General features: G+C 39.5%; 1 protein-coding gene across 2 annotated transcripts in view; it reads left to right on the top strand.

The window, feature by feature from the left end:
• SMOC2 (SPARC related modular calcium binding 2) overlaps window positions 1-22,929 on the top strand; it is a 151,155-nt gene that overhangs the window by 92,387 nt on the left and 35,839 nt on the right. For both annotated transcript variants that reach the window (XM_050894770.1, XM_050894769.1), the window contains exons 8-9: window positions 10,698-10,884; window positions 19,377-19,459. In XM_050894770.1, coding sequence (XP_050750727.1) covers window positions 10,698-10,884; window positions 19,377-19,459 — 270 coding nt within the window. The remainder of the gene's footprint in view (window positions 1-10,697; window positions 10,885-19,376; window positions 19,460-22,929) is intronic.

The following is a 22,929-nucleotide window of genomic DNA, read 5'->3' as shown; positions in this document are numbered from 1 at the left end:
ATTCTTCAAAAGCATAGGGATGTTTCACTATCACACCGTATTTAGCATTATCTACACTTCAGAGAACTATTTCTTTTTGAAAACAGAGATGAAAGTGGAGTGGAATTAGCATTTTTATTTTTAATTCAGATTGCCCTTGTTTTTCTCCAAAGTTTGAAGGTAAAGCCAAGCCAAAGATTTGGCTTTGCTCTTGAAACCAAAGCACAAGCTGAGCTGTTCAACCATGGCTGTATAAGAAAAGAAAAAAAAAAGAACGAACTACATAAAACTATATTAAAAAGTGGTTTGAGCTGAAAGAAATAGTATTAGAATATTCTTATTGGCTTTTACTCTTCTTTGGCTCATCCTCTTTATTGCACAAAAAACTTGGCCGAAATCAGTAAACAGTTTTCTGTCTGAATCGTGTACCAATCCTGTTATGAATACTGACTTCCTACGTGCTATATAAATAGTGTGTTTTGAATATAATGTGCTGGGGGGGAAAGACCCATACAGCATTTAATCTAAGATGAGCCTTCGGATTTGTGCAGGGTTAAAGCAGTGCAGTTACCTTTTGACCAGTCTTCATGTTCATGTTTTTTGTCGAATCTCATACTGAGGATGAGAGTTAATGCATTCCAGGAGCAGTGTGACTCAACAGATGATAACACTTTACAGAATTTGCTTCTTGCTCTGTTAAAAGACTTTTCATTGCACAACACAGTTCTTGTAATTAGAGACATGAGCAATAATATGCATGCTCATTTTCCACCTGCTTCTTGCTTTCCCTTTGACAAGATGAAGAAGAGCAAGTCAGTATAAAAGTGGCCGGTTTTTGAGTCATCTGTCATTAATTAGCTTTTAAGGGTGCAATTATATTCTTAGCATTAGTACAATTTTTAAATGTTGGGATTTTTTAAATCAAGTAGGTTTGCAGGGTACATATCTAGAGCCCTGGAGGTGGAATTGTTCTGCTTAGCCACAGAAGAAGCAGCGGGAATGATGGTAGCATAAACTTTTGCATTATGGCTGTCAAAGTAACACTCCCTGAAACACTGAGGAAGAAAGGAGAATTTCTGTTTCAACAACCTGTTTAATCTCAGTATTCCTGCTCAGTGTCAGGGGCCAAATCTTTACCATTCTGTAATGCACATCCAGTCTGCTATGAACTAGACAGAAGGGCATATTATATTGACCATTTTGTAAGATACTCTGAGACATGTAAAGGAGAACTACCTAAAGGCAAAATAATATTCTCTCATTTTTGAATATATCTGCATATTTTTTAACTATGCACCTTGGATCACGTTCCCATAAAACAGCCAGAAGTCCTCCTGGCTCCTGCTGGCTTCTGCAACAGTAGTCAGGGTTCTGTCTGTAAGGTGGTTGGAAATGAGTTGATACTTAGAAAATAAAGTGTAGGTGGAGTGCAGCTACTTCAGGCAGGAGTTAGGCAATAAGGCTGGAAAACACTGCACGGTGCCAGCAGCATTAGCAGTGTGGACCAATGGCATGAACATGGCACAAACTGCAGCCAGAGATGCCACTGTGCACCTCTGAAATTAAAATTACTTGGGTGCCTAAGGTCAAGTATCCAAAATCATATCCAGGCACTGATGTAAGTATCTCAGTTTCCCAAATGGTGAACAGAAACAACTCCGCTTTCACTGAGGGGAAGTGCTGGGTTGATAAACATTCCTGTAAGCTGGCTGGCTTCTTTAAGTGCCAAATTATGAATTTAGGCACCCCAGTTTGCACATTTTGTTTTGTAGTTTTTAGTAGAGCTATTCAAACAAATACTTACCCTCAGCTCACCTGGCAAAGACTTTCATTTTCACAGCTCTGTGGAAAAAGTGAACCAGCTTTATTTTCACTTCAAATATTTCTTTAAAAATGAGAGATTTTTCCACTGGCAGAAGACTAACATTTGCTGGTCAATATACTCATAAAGCAAGAATGGTAGCTTTGCGCAATTTTGTTTAATGAATGAGCCTTTAGATTGCTATAGCAAACTGGCCAGCTAGCCACTGTGTTTGGGAAAAGTCAGTGATTTTCATTTGCTGTAATTTTGGGTGGTGGCTTTTTTGCTTGGTTGGTTTTGCAGTTTAAACACTATGGTGCTGCTCTGCATTGGCAGGGTGAGGCAGTCATACCTAGCAATAATAGGAACTGATGTTTCCTCTTATGTAGGAAAACCAGTTTTCATCCCATTTGGCAAATAACTGCTTTCAGATGTATCCTTGCAGGATGGGGCAGTCTTTTGCACAGTATCCTCTCTTATTTTAGGGGAGCCAAGTTAACTAAGTCAAGCAAGAGCACCTGGAGATGATAATCCATCCTCTCTCCAGCCTTGTAGAGTGAATATCCTCAACTCATTGAGCAAAAGGGGATAAGGGACCTCATCTCCTCAGAAGACCAGAAGATTTTTCTCTCTCCTTGTGAAGCCTGATGCCATGCGATTGACCAGCTGGCTTAAAAGGATTTTTGATTTGTGTTAAGGTTGCATTCAAAGATCCATTGTAGAGGGTAGGGTGTAAACAGTCCTTGGATCAAGCCTGGCTAATGCAATCTACTTTGCAAAGGCTTGCTATCACTTTCTGATAGTGCTGTTAAAGATTTAACAAAAACGTGCTACTCTTGGTTCACTGCTCTCTCACATTTCATAGATGATATAATAAATGTTTGACTCAGGATGTTCAGGATATACATTTTGGCTCTAATGCAAAATGCATCTTTGAAAAAGCTCAGATTTATAATCTAATGTATACTAACTTCATGTTTCTCTGTCGTTTATCTACAGCAGGAGTAAATGCTAATACTTAAACATTTAGAGCCAGATTCTGTCACACTTGTAAATGATGACTAGCTTCTCTGTGAGTTTTCATCAAGTCAGTGGACAGATCTCACACTACTGCTGTATTCAATCTAAATAAGAATGGCAAAATATAGAATTACATTTTGTTTAAAAACAGGTAGTTAGTTTGACCCCTTATAATCTGTACAATGGCAGTGTGAGAACTCAGTGAAGGAGAGAAAGAATTATAAATGAATAATTGAGTAATTAAAATTAGTTATAATTCTGTGAGAGGAGAAATTTGAATACTTACATAATATTTCTCATCTCTTTAACCAAGAAGTTGGGCTAAAAATTAAACATACAAACAAGCAAATGAACAAACACACAAAATGCTAAAATAGCAGGCTTTTGTGGCAAAACAGTTCTTTTTCTGTTACAGTGTTGTGGTTACAGTCTTTCTCACAGTACTCCTAATATTTCAAATTCTAAGAAAAATAAAGAATTGCAGAGGTATGTGCAAAACCTTCCCTAAACCAGAAACTCTTTTAAAAATTCCAGTAGACAAGTGGGTTTGGATTTTGGTTAAACAGCAAGTCATCCTTTTTGCATCTGAGATCTTTGTCGTATGGGCCCCCAAACTTTTGCCTATGGGTAGAACCAGAATTTGTGTATTGCAGAAATCTTGATTTGACATAGTGCTACTTGGCTACTCAAACCCAGGGTAAAAGTTGAGAAAATCCTGGTGTATACAGGTAGGTTATATTATCATGTTCTTTTCAAGTAAAGCTAAATGGGAGCTCGTGGTCTCTGTGTTTTGGATCTTTGTTTTGATGGGCTCAGTGCATTTCCAGATGATCCTCCTTGTGTATTGCAGTGTCTTTGCATATGAAACCACATAGATAAATGAGAGCATCTGTCTGTGATTTATCCTGCTTTGTTCAGCAGAGTAAAGTACATAAATTAATCTTTAGGGCTGTGTTGAAGCCATGAGCTTTGTGTTTAGCCACAATCATCTACTCAAGCTTCAAAAGTGCAGAATAGTGATCAGCTGTACATTGAGAGCACTCTGCAAATGCACACAAGGGGCCTGAAATATTTGGTTCCCACAAGTTTTCACAAACAAGAAAAAATATGGTTAGGAATGTTGCCAGCTTTCTCCAGGCCTTGAGAACCCTCATGCTGATGCCTATCTGAACCTAATGTAAATCAAAACATGTGGCGCCAGATGAGTATTAATACTGTAATTTAGTCTTAGGTTTTGGTTGCCATCTAGATGTCGGGACTAAGGTTGAGTGTTTATTAATGTTACCTATTCCTTACAATCAGTACTTGGTCCATGAGCAAATATTAGGTTTAACTGGAAACATACGTGCATGTGAATATATTCAGCTGAGGCCTGATGTATTGTCCATTGAATTTAGTGGGTATTTTTCCATGGATTTCTACTGGGGGAAGATTGGGCCACATAAATACTCTTTGTTTAATTTAGGTTAATGAATAGTCTTTATAAGAGGCTAGTAGCATGAGAAAATTAATTCCTGCATTTGTTTGTAGCACTGAGCTGCACTTGATTTCTGTTAGAGTTGAGTTTATTTGAAACCATCAAGAGAGGGCAGGCAGACAAATTCTTGTAAGAACAGGTCTTCCTAAGAAAGATTGGTGTGAGATGCCTGTACCCTGGCCGTGAGGGATGAGGAGATAACTTTGTGTACATAAAGGGTATGAAGTTGACATCTCAAACCGCATTATACCACCTCATCTACCTCTTCAGAGAAGGATTTTGTCATGCTAGAGAAGGTCTAAATGAAAGCTGGAAACCCTGAAAGAATATGAAGCCATGGAGTTACATCTCTCCTTCCCTAGAATGAAATCATTTAGGGAATTTTCGTCATTTGTATTATCTGTGTTTATAGCAGGAACAGACATGATGGATTCTGGGTGATGAAATTGGTCAGCTACAGGTAAAGAACCTGCTAGTTTACCTTGAAGATGCATGTTTGCTGGAGTTAGGAATAACAGGGCCGCTGCTGTAATGGATCATTTTGCCATCCATCTGCTGCAGGGAGAGCATAGCTTGAATAGAAATTATCCCACATCCCACTGCCTTTCTAAAGTGAACATTTTGGTCATATGTGGAAATACAATTTGGTGTAGTGTAAGTGGAAATCCATTCAATGAAATTTGAAGACCATGAAAACTAGTTGAAAATACAAAACCACATTGTAATCAGTTTCCTTGGGGCCTATTAACTTCACTGGTTCAAGGAGGGTTCATCCTAAGCAAATGGATCAAACTCTTATCCCCGTGAGATGTGAATTTGTTGGAGGGTTGCATGGGTGTCAATAAGATGACTATCCATCGTAATTATTGTGGTTTCGAAATAAACTAGCACAAAACTTGTGTAAATCAGTATTTGAAGTGTTCTAAAGGGGTGCCTGAATTAGACTTAATTAACTAGGACAGACAGATTATTTGCATAACATTTTAATTAGCAGAAATAGTCATACAATTTAAGTCTCTGTTGCTGAAATCTGGACATGAATATACTCTGTATATCCTCTCAGAAACATGGGAGAACTGCAATATTAACTTTCTCTAATGTTACACTGCCCTCCTCCAGAGCATGCGTATCACTTTTCGGAGTATTTTTGTTCACAGGTTTCTTGTTACCTGCTTTCTATAGAGGACATTGAGCTTCGAGCCCTAATAAAAGATCCCTTTACCCTGGAAACCAGGCTGTCTAAATTTCCTTTCATGGCCCATTATGGTAATGAGAAAAGGAGGGAGAAGGAACCACTGAAAACAGAATTTCTTGGAATGGATTCTGTTTGTCGTATACACATTGTGGGGTTAAGGAAATTGCAAATTGGAAAGAAATGTTTATATAGTGGCAGGAAATGTTAAAGTAGCATACAGACGCCTTTGTAATTTTCTGCAGATTTGGCAACTTGTTTCTGCAGAACACACTGAAATTTAGACATAAATACAGTGATTTACATTTAAGCAAAAAAAAATCAGAATTATTTGTAATCATGAAATTCCACCTGTTGGGAGAAGCTGTGATAAGACACAGCACAACAGCTGCCAGAATTTCTGAAACAAGGAGCTAAAGCATGTCCTGTTACAAGACTGACAAGATGATTATCATAACTTACATAATACGGTGCTCGGTGGTTTAGATGTGCTACAGACAAATGCACAGTTACATAGTTTGTTCAGGACGACTTTTCCAGAAAAGCCACCTCTCTTCTCCTCTAGGACATCCCCTAGTAAACATTAACTAACAGTTTAAGTAACCCATCAGAGACAAATAAATGGAGTCTTTCATAAATAAGGATTTACAGTGTTATACCCTACTACTATTGAGGTATTTTTCTGTTCATGTAAATTAACTTGATTCATTGAAATCCAGACTGTTTTCTTAGGGATAGCTGGCAACAAGAATTGACTGAAGATTTTATACAAAACATGAAACTTATCCACAGAGTTTTTCATTAGCTAGAGTATCTTTCTCGTTGACAGAAGATGCAGCATTTCAGCTGGCTGTTTGTAATGGAATATGAAGGCATCTTGAACCAGAACAAGAAAAGTATATTTAGTAACTAACATTTAAAGTAAAAAGGGAAGAAATAGAATAGCAATATGACATAGGAAGAACAACATATATTACATTTAAAGCAGGTTTTTAAACTAATTCTTAGTGGTTTTACTTATCATTCAAAAATTCCTTTTTCAGAGTAAGTAGATGGTCATTGGGTGGCACAAAGGCTCTTGGTGTAAAACTGGGCAAAAAGGTGTATTTCCTTACATGGTTGAAATTTGTGTGTTGAATCACTAATGCTTATGAACCTGGAATAAAATATAGTTTTGAGTAGAAACTGCAGGAAGGTTTATCAACCTGAAATTAAGGATCCAAATTGAACTACAGTGTGGCTGGCTAACATGGCAGACTATGTGGAAAGGATTTTTCAGACATGTCTAACTACTTCATTGAACTAAGATGCTTGGAAAAGCATCCCTTTTTTCCAGCAAGACAAAACCGAAGGAACTAAGTGAAATAACAACAGTGTAAGCATATTCCCTGAAAAGAAGAAGCTGGAGTGTCAGTGCTTTTCTCTTCCCAGAAGGAATGTTATTGTAGTAACACCTTCCATAGAAAGTTTGATGCATTTTAATGATTAAGGTATTTATCCTACTTTTATTGTGGCATAGATCTTTTTCCATACTGTTCACTTCATGAACTTCTGGCATCCATCTGTTATGGTTCCAGATCATAGCTGTTGTCAGATTGTTTGGACAAACAGTAAGGCATTTTCTAAGTTAATGACATTTATCACTGGTTCTCCTGGCGAATGAACGTTTGTTGACCATGACTCTTCTGACATTACAAAGGCAATTATTTGCAGCGGTATGGTAGCTCTTAGTCATCACAGGGCTACAATTGCATCTTTCCAGTACTCCTGTTGTAAATAATTGAAAGAAAAGTTTGAAAGGAAGTGAATGGTTCCCTCAGAGAGGAAATTACACAGAGGACTAATATTCTGGTTCTGGGAAAAGCAGGCAGGATTATAGGTAAGAACTTTAGAGCAGTTTTCATTTACTTTATGTAGGAACAGTGTTCTAGTAGGGAAAACAAACAGGGAAGTAATAATGGTGGCACAAATGGTCATGTCAAAAGCATACAAAAGCATTGGACTCGGCAGAAATTACTTTCTTGGGCAGTCACTAAGCAGATTGCCTGATAGCTGACCTGAAGCTCATTAGCCAAGGGAGGAAAATAATAAACTATACTGCAGTTTTGGTGAATAAAATGAATGAACTGGGTTCAGCAGATTTGTAATAAGGCTCAGTCATTTGGCACATAAAGAACTGACAGACATAGTGTCCATCACACTAACTTATATTTTTTCCAATTTGTCAAAAATCATCTACATTTTATCTGACAACTAATTTAGGACTAATGATAAATTCCTCTTCTTGTTACAATTTCCCATCTGTAGGGGAAGAGTAAGAAATTAAAGGTTCCAAGAAGGGGAAGCCCTTCCTGAAAATACCATAGTTTCTTTTATATATGTTTTTTTGTTTTGAATGCCTGTGCTGATGCTGCTCTTCAAAGGCAGACTTTTCATCACTAAAGTCCTCCCAGTTACAGGACTTTTACCTTGGCGTTTGGTATGAATCCTGCTTTTTTGTCTATTTTTCGTAGACTTCTGCCATTAAGAACATTCATTTTTACCTTTAAACCTTCCTTTGATTACTGTCACTGGCTGTCCTGTTTCCAGTCTCACTTGCAATGTTAAGTTCCACGAGTCTTCTGACTGTCCCTCCTAAAGCCATAAGCCATATTTGCAACTGTCCTTTGACATCTCTCCCATAATACTGCTTTTCTGTACCTCTGAGACTTAAAACCAAACATAAGGGAGAAAAAGGACCAGAACAAACCTGACCTAGTGCAAATGAGACAAATTTCTAGCTTGAGCAGCATCTTGTAGAAAACCTTGCCTCAGCAAGTCAATCAGGAGAGTAAAGACCATTTATCTAGGTCTGTAACACCTGCTCCTAAATCACCACGATGCAGGTGACTGCACTGGCCCATGACTCCAGTGGTTTTGAGTCAGCAGTGCAGTCCTGTGCTGGTTGTTTCAATCAGTGGAAACTAGAGCTTCCCAGAAATTAGGTGGTGTAGCTTATGCTCGCAGCTGAAACAGTCCATATCTGCTTCTGCACTGGGAATTCTCCATCACACCCTCTCCGTGCTTTTACATGTTACTTGTTGTCTATCTGGATGACCTGACTGTGTAGTCTCTATGCGCCAATGTATTTTCTAAACAAAGCTGAAGGAATGAAAATGTATCACTCCTCTGGGTTTGTGAGAGATAATAATACCTGCACACCTGCCAGATTGTGTTGCTAGTTACAAGGATGTAAAACGAGAGAAGGTCACAGTAGCTAATGGAATGGTCCCAAGGTTTATCAGTATGAAAGAGAAAAGAATTTAGTGGAGTTTAAAGAGGAGTAATGATTTCCTCCCTCTCACTGCAGCTGCTTCATCCTGTTTGCTCCTTTTTGCTTGATTATATACAAAACATAAAAAAGTGAACAACGAAGCTAAAAGTGATGTGTTTTCCAGGGTTGTCGTACCTTGTAACTTGATAATCATCATAATCCAGATTCACTGAGGGAAGGATTTATTTTGGCTACTCTAAGAGGATGTTGGTGATGGATTTCTGATTTGTGAAACCATAGCTATTTCTGTGAAGGTTTTAACATGCAAATAATTAGCTATTTCCCTTTTTTAGAGGAGCCTTTCTGTCCTCACTACGCTGATTCTCTAAGTACAGTTTATTATCTAAACACTGGTGCTTTGAGAGCTATTCAATCTCTGATTATGTCAGTGGGTAGACCAAGACAAAAACATGCAAAATCAATCAATTTATCTAGCTGTCCTGCTCAAATACCATATGAAACAAAAGAGGCAAAAAAAAAATCAACCAAAGAACTGAAAAAACACTCCATCTGTGCCTTGTAGTCAAGTTAGTAAGTGATATGCTTGTTTTTTAAACCTTTTACATGGATTGGAAAAAAACACACTGTTTTGGAAACCAGGCCATTGTATAGATGGAATTGTGTGACGTTTAAAGTATGAAGGTGTTTAACTTCCTGCCACCTTTTCCCTTGCAACAGAAGTCTTACTGATTTTGGTCGTCTGCATTTGCAAGAAGCTGGCAAGGAGCAGTAGCATTCTGGACATAACTAGTGACTTTCTGTCAGTTTTTGCCTACAATTTGCAAAGTATTTTCTGAACCCTGTGGGTAAGAGTAAATGAGATTAGACTGAAGCTGGAACTCATTACAAATGCATTAGAAAATCCAGTCAAGATTCAACTTGTTCTTATGGTTGAACTGTGAAAAATCAAGAAGTAAATCTTGCTAGAGATTCAGAGAATAAGCATGTCACTAGTCTTTAACTGACTTGAAAGAAGAGCAAATATTACCCACAGATTTTTTTTTTGTAACATTAAACTGACTTTTCTTTAACTGAGGAGAATCTTTTATTGATTGAAATTCTAGTAACTTGAAATTTTCCTGTCAGTAATTTGTGTGTTTGTAGAGTGCTTAACATTCTTGTTTTTCAAATATTTAATTTATGTTCACTGGATTAGTTTGGGAGTTATACAGAAGCTGTTTTATTAACCATCTAAATTTCACATGATAGGAGACTGACTTTAAAGTTCCTGGAGAAATAATGGCTTGAGTAACTAGTCTGTCTCATTTACTGTCTCTGCAGTGCCACATATACCAGTTTAGTAGTGATCAAAAATCCTCAGTAGAGGTGTTTTTTTCCTGTTTGGTGTGAACTGACAGGCATTCTCAGGCCCTGCGGTGTCTGCTCTTTGCCCCCTGGTTCATAGTTTCGCATAAAGGCTAGGAATGTGTAGACATGTAAGCTTTTCTCATGTAGACATGTAAACTATTAAGAGGTTGTTCCAAAACTGGAGAGAAAGAGCAGAATATAAACATCTAAATGAATATCTAGATGAATAATTCATATAAGGAATCCTAAGAAGATGGATTTTTACTGTTCCCTCTGAAAAGAATCAGTAGTTTAGGGACTGTGGAGTGGGTGAGGATTTTTTTAAGGTGGCAGAGAAAATATTTGGTTATCCATAGATTATATCTAGTATAGGAAAGGGGGTGTCAAGATATTATTAGGACTGCATTATGAAGCAGCTGCATGAAAAGGAAACTAAAGTTCCTAACAGTATGCAGCATTAACCAATGTTGCTGGTATTTGAGCTGTAGCAAGCCTTTTCAAATACAATCCTTATATGCAATCAAAGAAAAATATAAAAACTATTTGAAAAATCTAGTAGGCCCTTTCCGTATAGCTTCTTCAGTATTTTTTCTTTTCCTTCCAAAAGCATCATCATGTGATCAAGAACTTCAGTCAGCCCTGGAAGAAGCTAAACAGCCCCAGAAAGACAATGTGTTCATTCCAGAGTGTGCTCAGGGTGGCCTCTACAAACCAGTGCAGTGCCATCCTTCCACAGGCTACTGCTGGTGTGTTCTGGTGGATACGGGACGTCCCATCCCTGGTACATCAACCAGGTAAGGGAATACTTGTTCAGCGCTCAAAAGTTGTAGCGAGAAGATGCCTTAGTATGCATGTACTAGCATGTAGATTTCTATTGCTGGTGGAATTATGTCATAGAATCATAGAATGGTTTGGGTTGGAAGGGACCTTAAAGATCATCTAGTTCCAACACCACTGCCATGTGCAGGGATACCTTCCACTAGACCAGGTTGCTCAAAGCCCCATCCAACCTGGCCTTGAACACTTCCAGGGAGGGAGCATCCACAAACTCTCTGGGCAACCTGTTCCAGTGCCTCATCACCCTCACAGTGAAGAACTTCTTCCTAATATCTAATCCAAAGCTACCCTCTTTCAGTTTAAAGCCAATACGCCTTGTCCTGTCACGACATGGCCTTGTAAAAAGTCCCTCTCCAGCTTTCTTGTAGGCCCCCTTTAGGTACTGGAAGGCTGCTATAAGGTCTCCCCAGAGCCTTCTCTTCTCTGAGAGCTGAACAACCCCAATTCTTTCAGCCTGTCTTCATAGGAGAGGTGCTCCAGCCCTCTGATCATCTTCGTGGCCCTCCTGTGGACTCGTTCCAACAGGTCCATGTCCTTCTTATGTTGGGGGCCCCAGAGCTGAAGGCAGTACTCCAGGTGGGGTCTCACAAGAGCGGAGTAGAGGGGGAGAATCACCTGCCTGACCTGCTGGTCATGCTTCTTTTGATGCAGCCCAGGATGCGGTTGGCTTTCTGGGCTGCAAGTGCACATTGCCAGGTCATGTTGAGCTTCTTGTCAACCAACACCTCCAAGTCCTTCTCCTCAGGGCTGCTCTCAATCCATTCATTGCCCAGCCTGTATTTGTGCTTGGGATTGCCCCGACCCATGTGCAGGACCTTGCACTTGGCCTTGTTGAACTTCATGAGGTTTGCACGGGCCCACCTCTCAAGCCTGTCAAGGTGCCTCTGGATGGTGTCCCTTCCCTCCAGCATGTCGACCGCACCACACAGCTTGGTGTCGTCAGCAGACTTGCTGAGGGTGCAGTCAACCCCACTGTCCATGTCTCCGACAAAGATGTTAAACAGCGCCGGTCCCAATACCGACCCCTGAGGAACACCACTCGTCACTGGTCTCCACTCAGACATTGAGCTGTTGACCACAACTATTTGACTGTGACCATCCAGCCAATTCCTTATCCACCGACTGGTCCATCCATCAAATCCATGTCTCTCCAATTTAGAGACAAGGATGTTGTGCGGGACAGTGTCAAATGCTTTGCACAAGTCCAGGTAGATGACGTCCGTTGCTCTTCCCTTATCCACCAAGGCTGTAACCCCATTGTAGAAGGCCACCAAATTTGTCAGGCATGATTTACCCTTAGTGAAGCTATGTTGGCTGTCACCAATTGCCTCCTTATTTTCCATGTGCCTTATCATAGTTTCCAGGAGGATCTGCTCCATGATCTTGCCAGGCACAGAGGTGAGACTGACTGTCATGTAGGCCTCTTCCACTATGAAGTGAAATATTTCTAAGAGACATCAAAAGTTAAGGTCAGATGGCCACAGACTCTTTCACTGCAAGTAACAGGCGGTTTGCTTCCCTAGTCCTCCTTTTTACTTCTCTTTTGTGCTGGGAAGCCAAGGCTTAGAGCAGATAATGAATAAGCCCAGAGGAAACATCACACTCCTTAGCCTGAATATAGAAGAACCAAGTAAGATGGTCTATGACAGAAATGACATCCAACCTCAGAAATGTTCAGTTATTTTTCCAGCAACCTCCTCAATATTTCATATGACTGGCTTTGATGGAACAACTGCTTGGGAACCCATAGAGGGGAAATATCATTTTAGTGTGTTATTAATAGAAGCTTGGAGTTCAGTCGTCTCAGCTGAGCCGGATACATGGTAAAGTGTTGTGAGTCACATAGAGCAGATGTAGGCAAGGCAAGTATCAGGTTCCAAAGGATGTTATTTAGGCTGGTTATTGAGGTTTGGCCCTCGCAGGAATGCTATAGAAGCTCATATAAAGCTGGCGGGCAGTATGGGTATCTTGATGCAATCATAAATCTTTTCAAGCTTAAGCAAAAATAATTTTTTATCATTTGCATAAGGTTTGTGAAAAAAACATTATAAACCACTTGCTGTAAAGTATTATATTCTTGGGGAGTGTGTTTCACATATTCTTCAAGTGCTGATTTACTGATAGCTGTTTTTACCATAGTCTAGACCATGCCAATTACAGTACCAGCTGAAGTGAGCATGACTTAAAGTTACTGTTGATCTGCTGTTTCTGGCAAGTTGAGATCCATAAACTGTCAAAACAAAATAGTCCAAATTTGGTCCTGAAATTGTAGGATCAGTACACATATTGTGTGAGGACCTAGAGATGATCTCTAGAGATTCCAGAGGCTCCATTTTCTGCTCTTCCTCAGTTCTCCACCCATAGGTTTGTTCACTGTTTCTTGTTTTTAGTGCTAATCCTTCTTTGAATTATAGTTTAAATCATGTTATGGAGCCTTAGTTCCTATTCTCTGATTTGAGTCCAAATCATCTTCTTGTGCTTGTCAAGCAATGGGGCTTCTGCTGACTTTTTTTGTAGTTTTTCTTTATGAGTATCATCTTGTTACAGAATCGTAGAGTAGTTGAGATTGGCAAGGACCTCTGGAGATTCTCTAGTCCAACCCCTCTACTCAAAGCAAGGTCAGCTGGAGCAGATTGCTCAGGTCCATGTCCAGTTGGGCTTTGAATATCTCCAAGGATGGAGAGACCACAGCCTCTCTGGGCAGCCTGTTCTAGTGTTCGATCACCATCACAGTTAAAAAAAAAGTTTTTTCTTACATTTAAATGAAATTTCCTGTATTTCATTTTGTACCCATTGCCTCTTTTCCTGTCACTAGACATCACTGAGAAGAGTCTGACTCCATTTTCTTTATTTTCCCCCCTTTGGACATATATAGACATCAATAAGATCCTCTCTGAGCCTTCTCTTCCCCAGGCTGAACGGTCCCAGTTCTCTCACCCTTTCCTTATAATGCCAAATGCTCCAGTCCCTTAATCATATTCATGGCCCTTTGCTATAGACCCACTCCAGTATGCCTATGTCTCTCTTGTTTGAGGAGCCCAGAGCTGGACCCAGCACTCCAGATATGTCTCACCACTGCAATGAAAGGGGAAGGATCACCTCCCTTGACCTGCAATACTCTTCCTAATGCAGCCCTGGAGGCTCTTGGCCTTCTTTGCTGCAAGGACACTTTGCTGCCTCATACTCAGCTTAGTGTCCATCAGAAATCCCAGGCCCTTGCCACAGAGCTGCTTTCCCGCTGGTTGGCGCCCATCCGGTGCTGGTGCAGGGGGTTAATCTTCCCCAGGTGTGGGAATTTTGCATTTGCCTTTTTTTGAACTTCATGAGATTCCTGCCAGCCCATTTCTCCAGCCTGTTGAGGTCCCTGTGAATGGCAGCACAACCCTCTGGTGTATCAGCCACTCCTCCCAATTTTGTATCTTCTGCAAACTTGCTAAAGTTGTTCCCTGTCCCAGCATCCTGGTCATTAATGAAGAGGTTAAACAATATTGGCTCTAGTATTGAACTCTGGGGCACTCCACTGGTGACTGGCTTCCAGCTGAAATTTGTGCTGCTGGTCCCAACTCTTTGAGACTGGCAGTTCAGCCAGTTTTCAACACACCTCACTGTTCATTTATCTAGCACATACTTCATCAGTTTGTCTATGAGAATGTAATCAGAGACAGTGTCAAAAGCCTTCCCAAAATTAAGATAAACAATATCTGTTCTCCCCTCATCCACTGAGCAAGTCATCTCATCATAGAAGGCTGCAGGGTTGGCCAAACATGATTTCCTCTTCATAAATCCATGCTGACTACTCTCAATCACCTTCTTGTCCTTCATATGTTTTGAAATAGCTTTTAGGAGGATTTGCTTCATCACCTTCCCAGGAATTGAGGTAAGGCTGACTGGCTTGTTATTTGGCTCCTCCTTGCCCTTCTTGAAGACAGAAGTGACATTTGCTTTCTTCCAGTCCCCAGGAACCTCCCCCAGTCACTATGACCTTTCAGATATAATTGAGAGTGGCCTCACAATGACATCAGCCAACTCCCTCAGCACTTGTGGGTGCATCCCATCAGGTCCCATGGATTTGTGTATGTCCAGTTTGTTCAAAAAATCCCTGACTTGATCCTTCTCCACCGAGGGTAAATCTTCCTTGCTCTAGACTTTACTACTGGTCTCAGGGACCTGGGATTCCTGAAGACTGGTCTTACAAGACCAAGGAGAAGAAGGCATTAAGTACTTCTTCCTTCTTTATGTCCTTTGTCACAAGGTCCCCTGTCCCACCCAGCAGCAGGCCCACATTTTCCCTAGTCTTCTTTTTGCTGCTGATAGGTGTGTAAGAAGTCCTTCTTGTTGCCCTTCATGTCCGTTACCAGATTTAGCTCCAGGGGGCTTTGGCTTTCCTAACCCCATCCCTGCACACTGGGACAGTGTCTGTATATTCCTCCTGTATCACCTGACCCTGTTTCCACCCTTTGTATGCTTCCTTTTTAAGTCTGGATTTTATAAGGTGCTCCTTGTTCATCTGTGCAGGCTTCCTGCCACATCCTGCACATCGGGATGAACCATTCATGAAACTGGAGGTGGTGATCCTTGAAAATCAACCAGCTCACTTTCCTATTCGTATGTATAGTGTGCATGCAGTGTGTGTGATTTTGGCTTCTACTGTCATACAGACTGGAATTCTAGGTCTTCCCAACACCTTGATGAATCACCTATGGATCTAGAATCAGTCTCCGTCTTCTTTTTTTCTTGTTTGGTCTGCTGGCCTCTTGGGTTTGGCAACTACACAGTCACTCAGCTGTGGGAGAAGAGGTGGCAGGGAGGTCTTTCACTGTGCTGCATGTCTCCAAATTTGGAAGGCTGGCAAACTGGATTCAATCATTTCATGTATATGGTTTAGACACAAGTCTTCCTTTTGCTCGATAAGTGCTCTGCCTGATGACTGATACTAAAAGATCAGCTGCTGTGGTCTTGACCATTTCTAATTTGTTCAGCTTTGCTGGACTTACGGGCAGTTCTCAATGGAGCTCTGAGGAAGTAATATGTAGTAATATCCCTGGAGAGGACGTTTCTGAGCACAGATGGGTGAGTACTCAATTTTAGGAGTTTCATAGTAAATGAAGAATGACTGGTGTATTTAGGAATCTACAGTCCTGGTGAAGAAGCAGGTGGGATTACTGCCTGGAGTTTAAGAAGAGTGTCTAGATCTCATTTCTAAGAAATATTTAGGTGGGCTGGAATCCCATTAATTATTTCTTGATTTTAATTTTTTTTCTATATTGATAAAATTAAACTTTTTTTTCTCTAGCAGTGGGAAGTAAAGGGGAATCAGAATATGATGACAAAGATGCAGTTGTCTTTTTGTAATTCTTTCTTATAGAATGGAAAGAGTGAACATGTGAGTCTTTCCTACTTTAAAGAACGAGGTGCTCATCCAAAATAGTGTATGCTATCTTCCAGCTTTCCACTGCAAAATCCAAACGAGAAGAGTAGCTGTTGAAACTCTGCTGCAGGAACTGATAGCATTAATACTCCTGGTAGCAGGATGGATGCATTGCATCCCAGAATCTCTGTTCCGCAAACCTGGATCGAATCAGTAGGGGACAACAATGAAAGGATAGACAGATCTGGGAAGCTGTTGCCAGAACAGCTTAGCATTTTGCATGTTGTTTGTTTTGAATATATTCATGAGGATGAAATTTGTCATATCATCAGGATCTGAATACCACAATAAATAGTAGTTGCATTAATTTAGACCCCCAAAATGAAGGGAAGTTATTAATATTCACTCACCTTCTAATGTCCTGTCATCTGAAAAAAAGATAAATAATTTGTTAGTGAAGGTATTCCAGAAAAAAAACCTCATTCCAGAGTTAAAATAAAGATATGTGAATGAAGAACCACTCTAGGACATTTAAGACAGTAAAACTCACAAGCTGGCTTCATAAAGCTGGCTTTTATGAAAGCCTAGAGGAAACATCCATTTGACTAAATGGAGGTAATGCATTTAAAGGGTACAAACAGCCATTCCCCCAAAAGCCCATCAGTATGGCTCCCCATATGGCTCACCAGCTGGCTCCCAATGCCTCTTGGACATCACAGCGTGACCCTCAGCCTTTTTGCTCATCAGGGCCATGAGTCTGTGTTCTCACATGCGACTTTTTAGCAACTAGGATCATGGGCAAAGTAATCCCCAATCCACTTGCACAAGATTCTCTAAACTTAAAAAAGAACAATAATCAGCTGCTTCATGAGGCTGTCCACACTGTAGAATCCTTGTGAAAGCCTCCATCCTCTACCGCTTGGTACACCGCAGTAAATCTCAGTGCTTCCCAGCAGATTGCTCAGACGTATAAAGCAGCCTTCACAAGCCCTTACTGACTCTACACATACATTCACTGCTAGGGATTCTTTCCCCTTTAAAATTCAAGAGAGTAACTTGAGATGTCTTTTGACTACATTATTTTTAACCTGACAGTGCTCCATTCTGACATGCTGTCCCTTTCCCACTCTTTCCTCATGAAAACTGAGGCAAGTGTGTTTTTCTTATCAGTTCTTCGCATGGCTGTTCCTGTATGGTAAATTTCTAATGATTCATTTTCTTTCTTCAGTTGCTTTAAAGAGTTAAACATAGACTTTTCATTGCAGCATTTTAACACCCATTGGGCTTTAATAGATTTAGTTTGTAGATGATGAACTACATGCGTATTTAACAAAAATATAAGCCTAAAGGGTAGAAGAGTAGAGGCCAAAAAGGAAAGTTTAGGCACAGAGCAGTAACAATAACGGAAGAGGATGAAGGGAATGCACAGTCAGGTATCAGATTAATCGAGGACCAGGCTGGTTGCCAGATACTGCATTAGTGAGTACTGCTCAGAGATTTCCCTTTCACTCTTTTCTTGGCTGATTGAAGTGGTCATCCATCAGGTATCTGAATCCAACCCATGCTATCAAAGCAGCTTCTATTCCTGCCATTCTTTAGGGGAAAAAAGTGCCTGTAGCTCTCCCATGTCCATGAAAACAACACTGTACCTTCTTGCAGCAGCCAAAATTTGATGGGCCAGTGAGCAGTTTCATCAGATGATGTGCAAATAAATTAAGCACTCAAAGGAAAAATAAAATTGTTTTTTTTTTCATTCTGCCTGATAATTGAGATCAGAATACTTAGGTATTGTTCTTAGGGGCAGTCTGGCCTGGATCCAGGACATAGCCACCCTTTGATGCTTTTAAAAAGAATATTTTGTTCCAAAAATTTGGATTATTATATTTTAATGAGATATTTCAGTATGCCACTCCGTAAATGTCATTTTGGGGAACTTTTAGAATAGGAGAATTTCAAAGAAAGATAGGCAGTTATATAAAATATGAAAGAACCTAGATTCAGTGAACAGGCATGTATGTGCACACACATGTATGTGAACACAAGTCATATTACTAAGTGTGTTTAACTGAGAACTGAAACTTTCTCTGAAATGCTACACACTAAATTCTGCAGCTTCAAGCTACTTTAGGAGAATGAGAAAGTAAAATTTCTCAGAAAGTGATTCTGTCAAGCTGAGTGAAAAACCACCATGCATCGATAGTGGGACATAAGAAAAAATGAGAGATTCAGCAGCAGATGCTCCCATGCCTCCCAGTCTTGCATAAAAGATATTGATAGTGGTGTTGCGTAAGTCAATGTTTGTTGGAAGTACAAATAGCACAGAGTTTCTTGTTACCAGCTGGACTAACAAAGTGACTTTAAGTAAACTCAGAAAGCATAGAGGAACCAGAATATTCAAGTAGCAGGTGGAGGTTCAGTCTTTTTCACAAGCCATTTCAAGCAGTTCCAGCCCAATTCTCTTCTTCTGGAAACACTATGAGTTCTTCCCTCTTGTTCAAAACGTTAGCTGTTCATGGTTAACCCTTCATATGTAAACTAAAATTTTTCTTTGAGAGGATACTGTAGCACATGGCTTTAGAGCTGCAGTAGTAACTAACTACAGTAGCTACCTTGCTGTGATTTTGAAATGGATTTTCTGGTGTTTCCCAACATGAATACTGTGTCAGATGTCAGAATTTGTCATATTGTTTATGGCTTTTTGAATCGGTAGGTGGGAGGGGAGCCTGACTTTGGGTTTGGATTTGTGTTTTTTCAAAATTATTCTTTATTATGTATTACTTTATAGCAATTCCCCACAGTTTTCTGCTTCCTCAGTTTTCCTTGCTGTAGAATGGGCTTTGGAATAGATAATAATTTTTTAGTTTGGTATCAACCCCAGGAGAATAAAGATGTGCTGGCTTCTTTGAGATAAGTGGAAAACAGGCAGATGAATTTGCATCGTCCCTTCTGAATGAAAAACAGGCTTATTCCCTGAATAAAAGAAGGTACAAGTTTAATTTGGACTACAAAATTGGAAATAAATTAGTTCTAAATCAAATTAACCTTGGCTGTTTTTTTTTTCTCTCTCTGTTTGTTCTTTAGGTATGAACAACCTAAGTGTGATAATGGTGCCAGAGCTCACCCGACCAAAACAAAGGATTTATACAAAGGACGCCAGCTTCAAGGTCAGTGAGATAGATAAATTTGGTTTCATGCATTCCAATGCTTTTTTTATTCACTGCAATAAATTAGAAAGCAATTTCTTACCCTATATCAAAACAATGTATCTTTTAGATATCACTATATAGATGAAGTCTTTCTGACTGACTGAAGTCTTTGACTTTGGAACAATGTATGTAAATATGGGCCTTGGGATGTTGTCAGAGAAACTAAGGCTCATTTTTTTCAGTAGTTTAAAGGCAGTCACATTTACTTACTGGAATTATGCCTTGCTGTTGTCATACCAGAGAAGTCAGCAAATAAGTCCAGAATAACTTGGCCTGTACTTCATAATCCTTGTTCTAGGAAAATCCATGGGAAATTGGCCTCTATCTTCAAATCAGTCTAAAAAATGTATCATCTACTTACTTTTTTCCAAGAGTACCCTTGTCAGTTTACCTCAGAATAATATTATTTTATTCTTCTCTGTTGTAGGAACAAACCTTCGTGTTTATTAGATTTTTCATTTTTTCACACTTTTTATAAGCGTGTAAGAGATCTTATCTCTGGATAGTTGAGCTACACAGAAGTCAGTAGACTTGCTTCATTTTTGAAATGGCCTTTTAATATGTTTGAATAACTTGAAGTGTAGCAGGTTTAATGGAATTGCACATGTTATGAGGGAATTATGAATCACTGTCAGCTATTGTAAAGAACCAGAAACAACCAAATGTGGGCAGATTTTTTGTGTCATGAGAAATATTTCAGTTTAGCCACCCAGAGAAACATCTAGACAATAATTCTGAACTAATCGTGCCCATCAGTGTTGAAATGCATATTGAATGAAGCACACATTAATACTCTGTCATGAAACAAATTTAATTACAAGGTAAAATAAAAAAAAGAAGTAAGAAATATTAATGATATGTTATTATACCATATATAATTATAGGTTGTGTTCTACATATCAAGTCAATCATAGGATTAACTGTAAGCTGTCCAATTACTGTGGCTGTAAAAATGGCAAGTGTGACCCAACAACATATCTAGCTAGGTATGATGGGACAGACAGGCAGGAACAGGACAGACAAGGCAGACAAGGAAACATTCATGCCATTTTAGATAGCCCTATTATTTTTTATGGATTTTATCTAGAACCGTGGGTACAATTCTGGTCATCTGTGTTCAGGAAAATGAATACAGAGGAGAAGTTAGCTAGCACTAATGTATCAGGGAAAGCAGCTACCTTCCAAGAGAAGGCAGCTAGCATTTGCTTCATTTAGACATATAAGACGAGGTCCAGAGGCAATGTTCCTCTGAGACCATGAGGAAGAGAAACTGTTTTCCTCTGTGACAATTTGGGCACAAGAAAAATAGGTATGAACTACCCTGAATGAATTTCACCTGGGAGCTGTAAGGTGGTTTCCAACTATTAAAGCAGTGAGGCAACAGCCTTCTAAAGGGCTAGTAATGCGGCAGAAATTCTGGTTAGTTTTTTAGGTAGATCTGCATTACTTTATGAAAGAGACAGTGGGAGACAGAGTCTAATGAGTGAGGTACTCACTCCGCATTATGGCTTATCACTTGAGATACTGAACATGTATGTATACTAAGAGAAGAAAAGCTGATTTACACTAAAAATTCACCTTGGAGCATGAATTTCACAGCTCTTACCAAATTGTCTCCATTTCTCTTCCTTCACAAAAAGGGCATGGAGCATGCCTGACTTGCAGTTTTGCTGTTTAGCAGCTCACAGAGTTCACTAAGAACTGTATGTGCCACATAAATCCTCAGGTATGTGAAACTTAGTGGCAAATACACCTCTGTTGACAGTCAGATTGATGATGTTTATCCATCATTTCATCAGTCAGTACTTGCTTACTGAAGTTACTTACTGCTGCTGTAACTTCAGGGAAGTTAGCAGATATTTCAGGGATAATTTGGACAATATTTTGGACCTTATTGTGGCCTTTCAATACTTAAAGGGGGCTTATAAGAAAGATGGGGACAGACTTTTTAGTAGGGCCTGTAGCAATATGACAAGGGGTAATGGTTTTAAACTAAAAGAAGGTAGATTCAGACTAGATATAAGGAAGAAATTTTTTACGACGAGGGTGATGAGGCACTGGCACAGGTTGCCCAGAGAAGTGGTAGATGCCCCATCCCTGGAAACATTCAAAGTCACGTTGGATGGGGCTCTGAGCAACCTGATCCAGTTGAAGATGGCCCTGCTTATTGCAGGGGGGTTGGACTAGATGACCTTTAAAGGTCCCTTCCAACTCAAACTATTCTATGATATTTTACAATCCTTACTCCATGGAAACCAATGGAAGGTTGGCCATCTTCAACAATTTGTTTCAAACAGCACTTGCATAGTTACAGACTTGGATAATTACTTGATTTCATGTGTGTTTTTTCTGAGTGAAAAGAACTCAGAAGAGAGTATAGCACAGCGGAAGCTGAAGAAACAAGTTTTGCACTACGAGATATCACTTGCTGATCACTCCTACCTTTTGCTAAAAATCTTGAAGAAGCATTTGCTAGCTGGAATCTTAGAGGAAGGATGGGCAGGTGAAGGGTTTTAATTTTTCACACATCTATTTCTTATCAACACTGGTAGTGCTTTTATACAGTACAGTAATAAAGATTTATCCAAAGTCAAGATACTTATCCAGTGAAAAAATTAACAAGAACTTTCAAGGCTGTAAACTCCTACCTGATAAATTCATTTTCATTAAGTTAGGCAATGGTCTTTTGATTTTCTTTTTCTACTTTATGGTATTTTGCATTATGTGAGCTTTAGTCCAACAAACCACTGCAGCAATGTGAGCTCATAATTATCATAAATTACTGTGTATGACATGGATTTGCTCTCCCATATCTTACGTTGCTTAGTCTTTGGCATCCAAATGCTTTATATTATTTTAAAATAAGGCAAATATGAAAATTTCCTGACATTTCTTAAATACTTACGGGTTAGCTAGAATAATCTCCCTCTTCTACTCTGCAGCAGCATGGAGTAAGTACATGTCTATAGAAGTAACAGGGAGAAGAAGTTACTTCACAGTAGCAATTGTGTTAAGGTGTTTATTTTTCTTTCTCTCTCTTAAGGCTTTCTCTTTTTGTCTCTCTCAACTAGTCTATTAAATGCCCAAGTCCTCAACTGGCAAATTTCTCTCTTACCATACAAACACTACCTCAAGTAAAAATGAATTGAGTTTACTTCAGATTGTTTTTTGAAAAAAGGAGGTTGAAATAGGATCTTGCACAGGTGTGGCTAGTTGTTAACAAGTAACACATAAAATTGCACAAATGGCTCATATGAATCAACTTTTTAGTAGAAATGAACCACTGTTACTCCAAGTTTCTGTATTGTAAGCAGTGTTGCAAAGGCATGTTTGCATTTGTGTTGTCTAAATTTAAATACAGCATCTGATTGCTGAGCAGTGCCAGGACTGAATAAAAAATGTAGGTTAATTGTGTACTTACTGTCAAG

The sequence above is a fragment of the Gymnogyps californianus genome, chromosome 3, assembly GCF_018139145.2.
Source record: "Gymnogyps californianus isolate 813 chromosome 3, ASM1813914v2, whole genome shotgun sequence".
In the NCBI taxonomy this organism is placed as follows: Eukaryota; Metazoa; Chordata; class Aves; order Accipitriformes; family Cathartidae; genus Gymnogyps; species Gymnogyps californianus.
The sequence above is the reverse complement of the archived record's forward strand: the minus strand, read 5'-3'. Positions and strand labels throughout refer to the sequence as shown.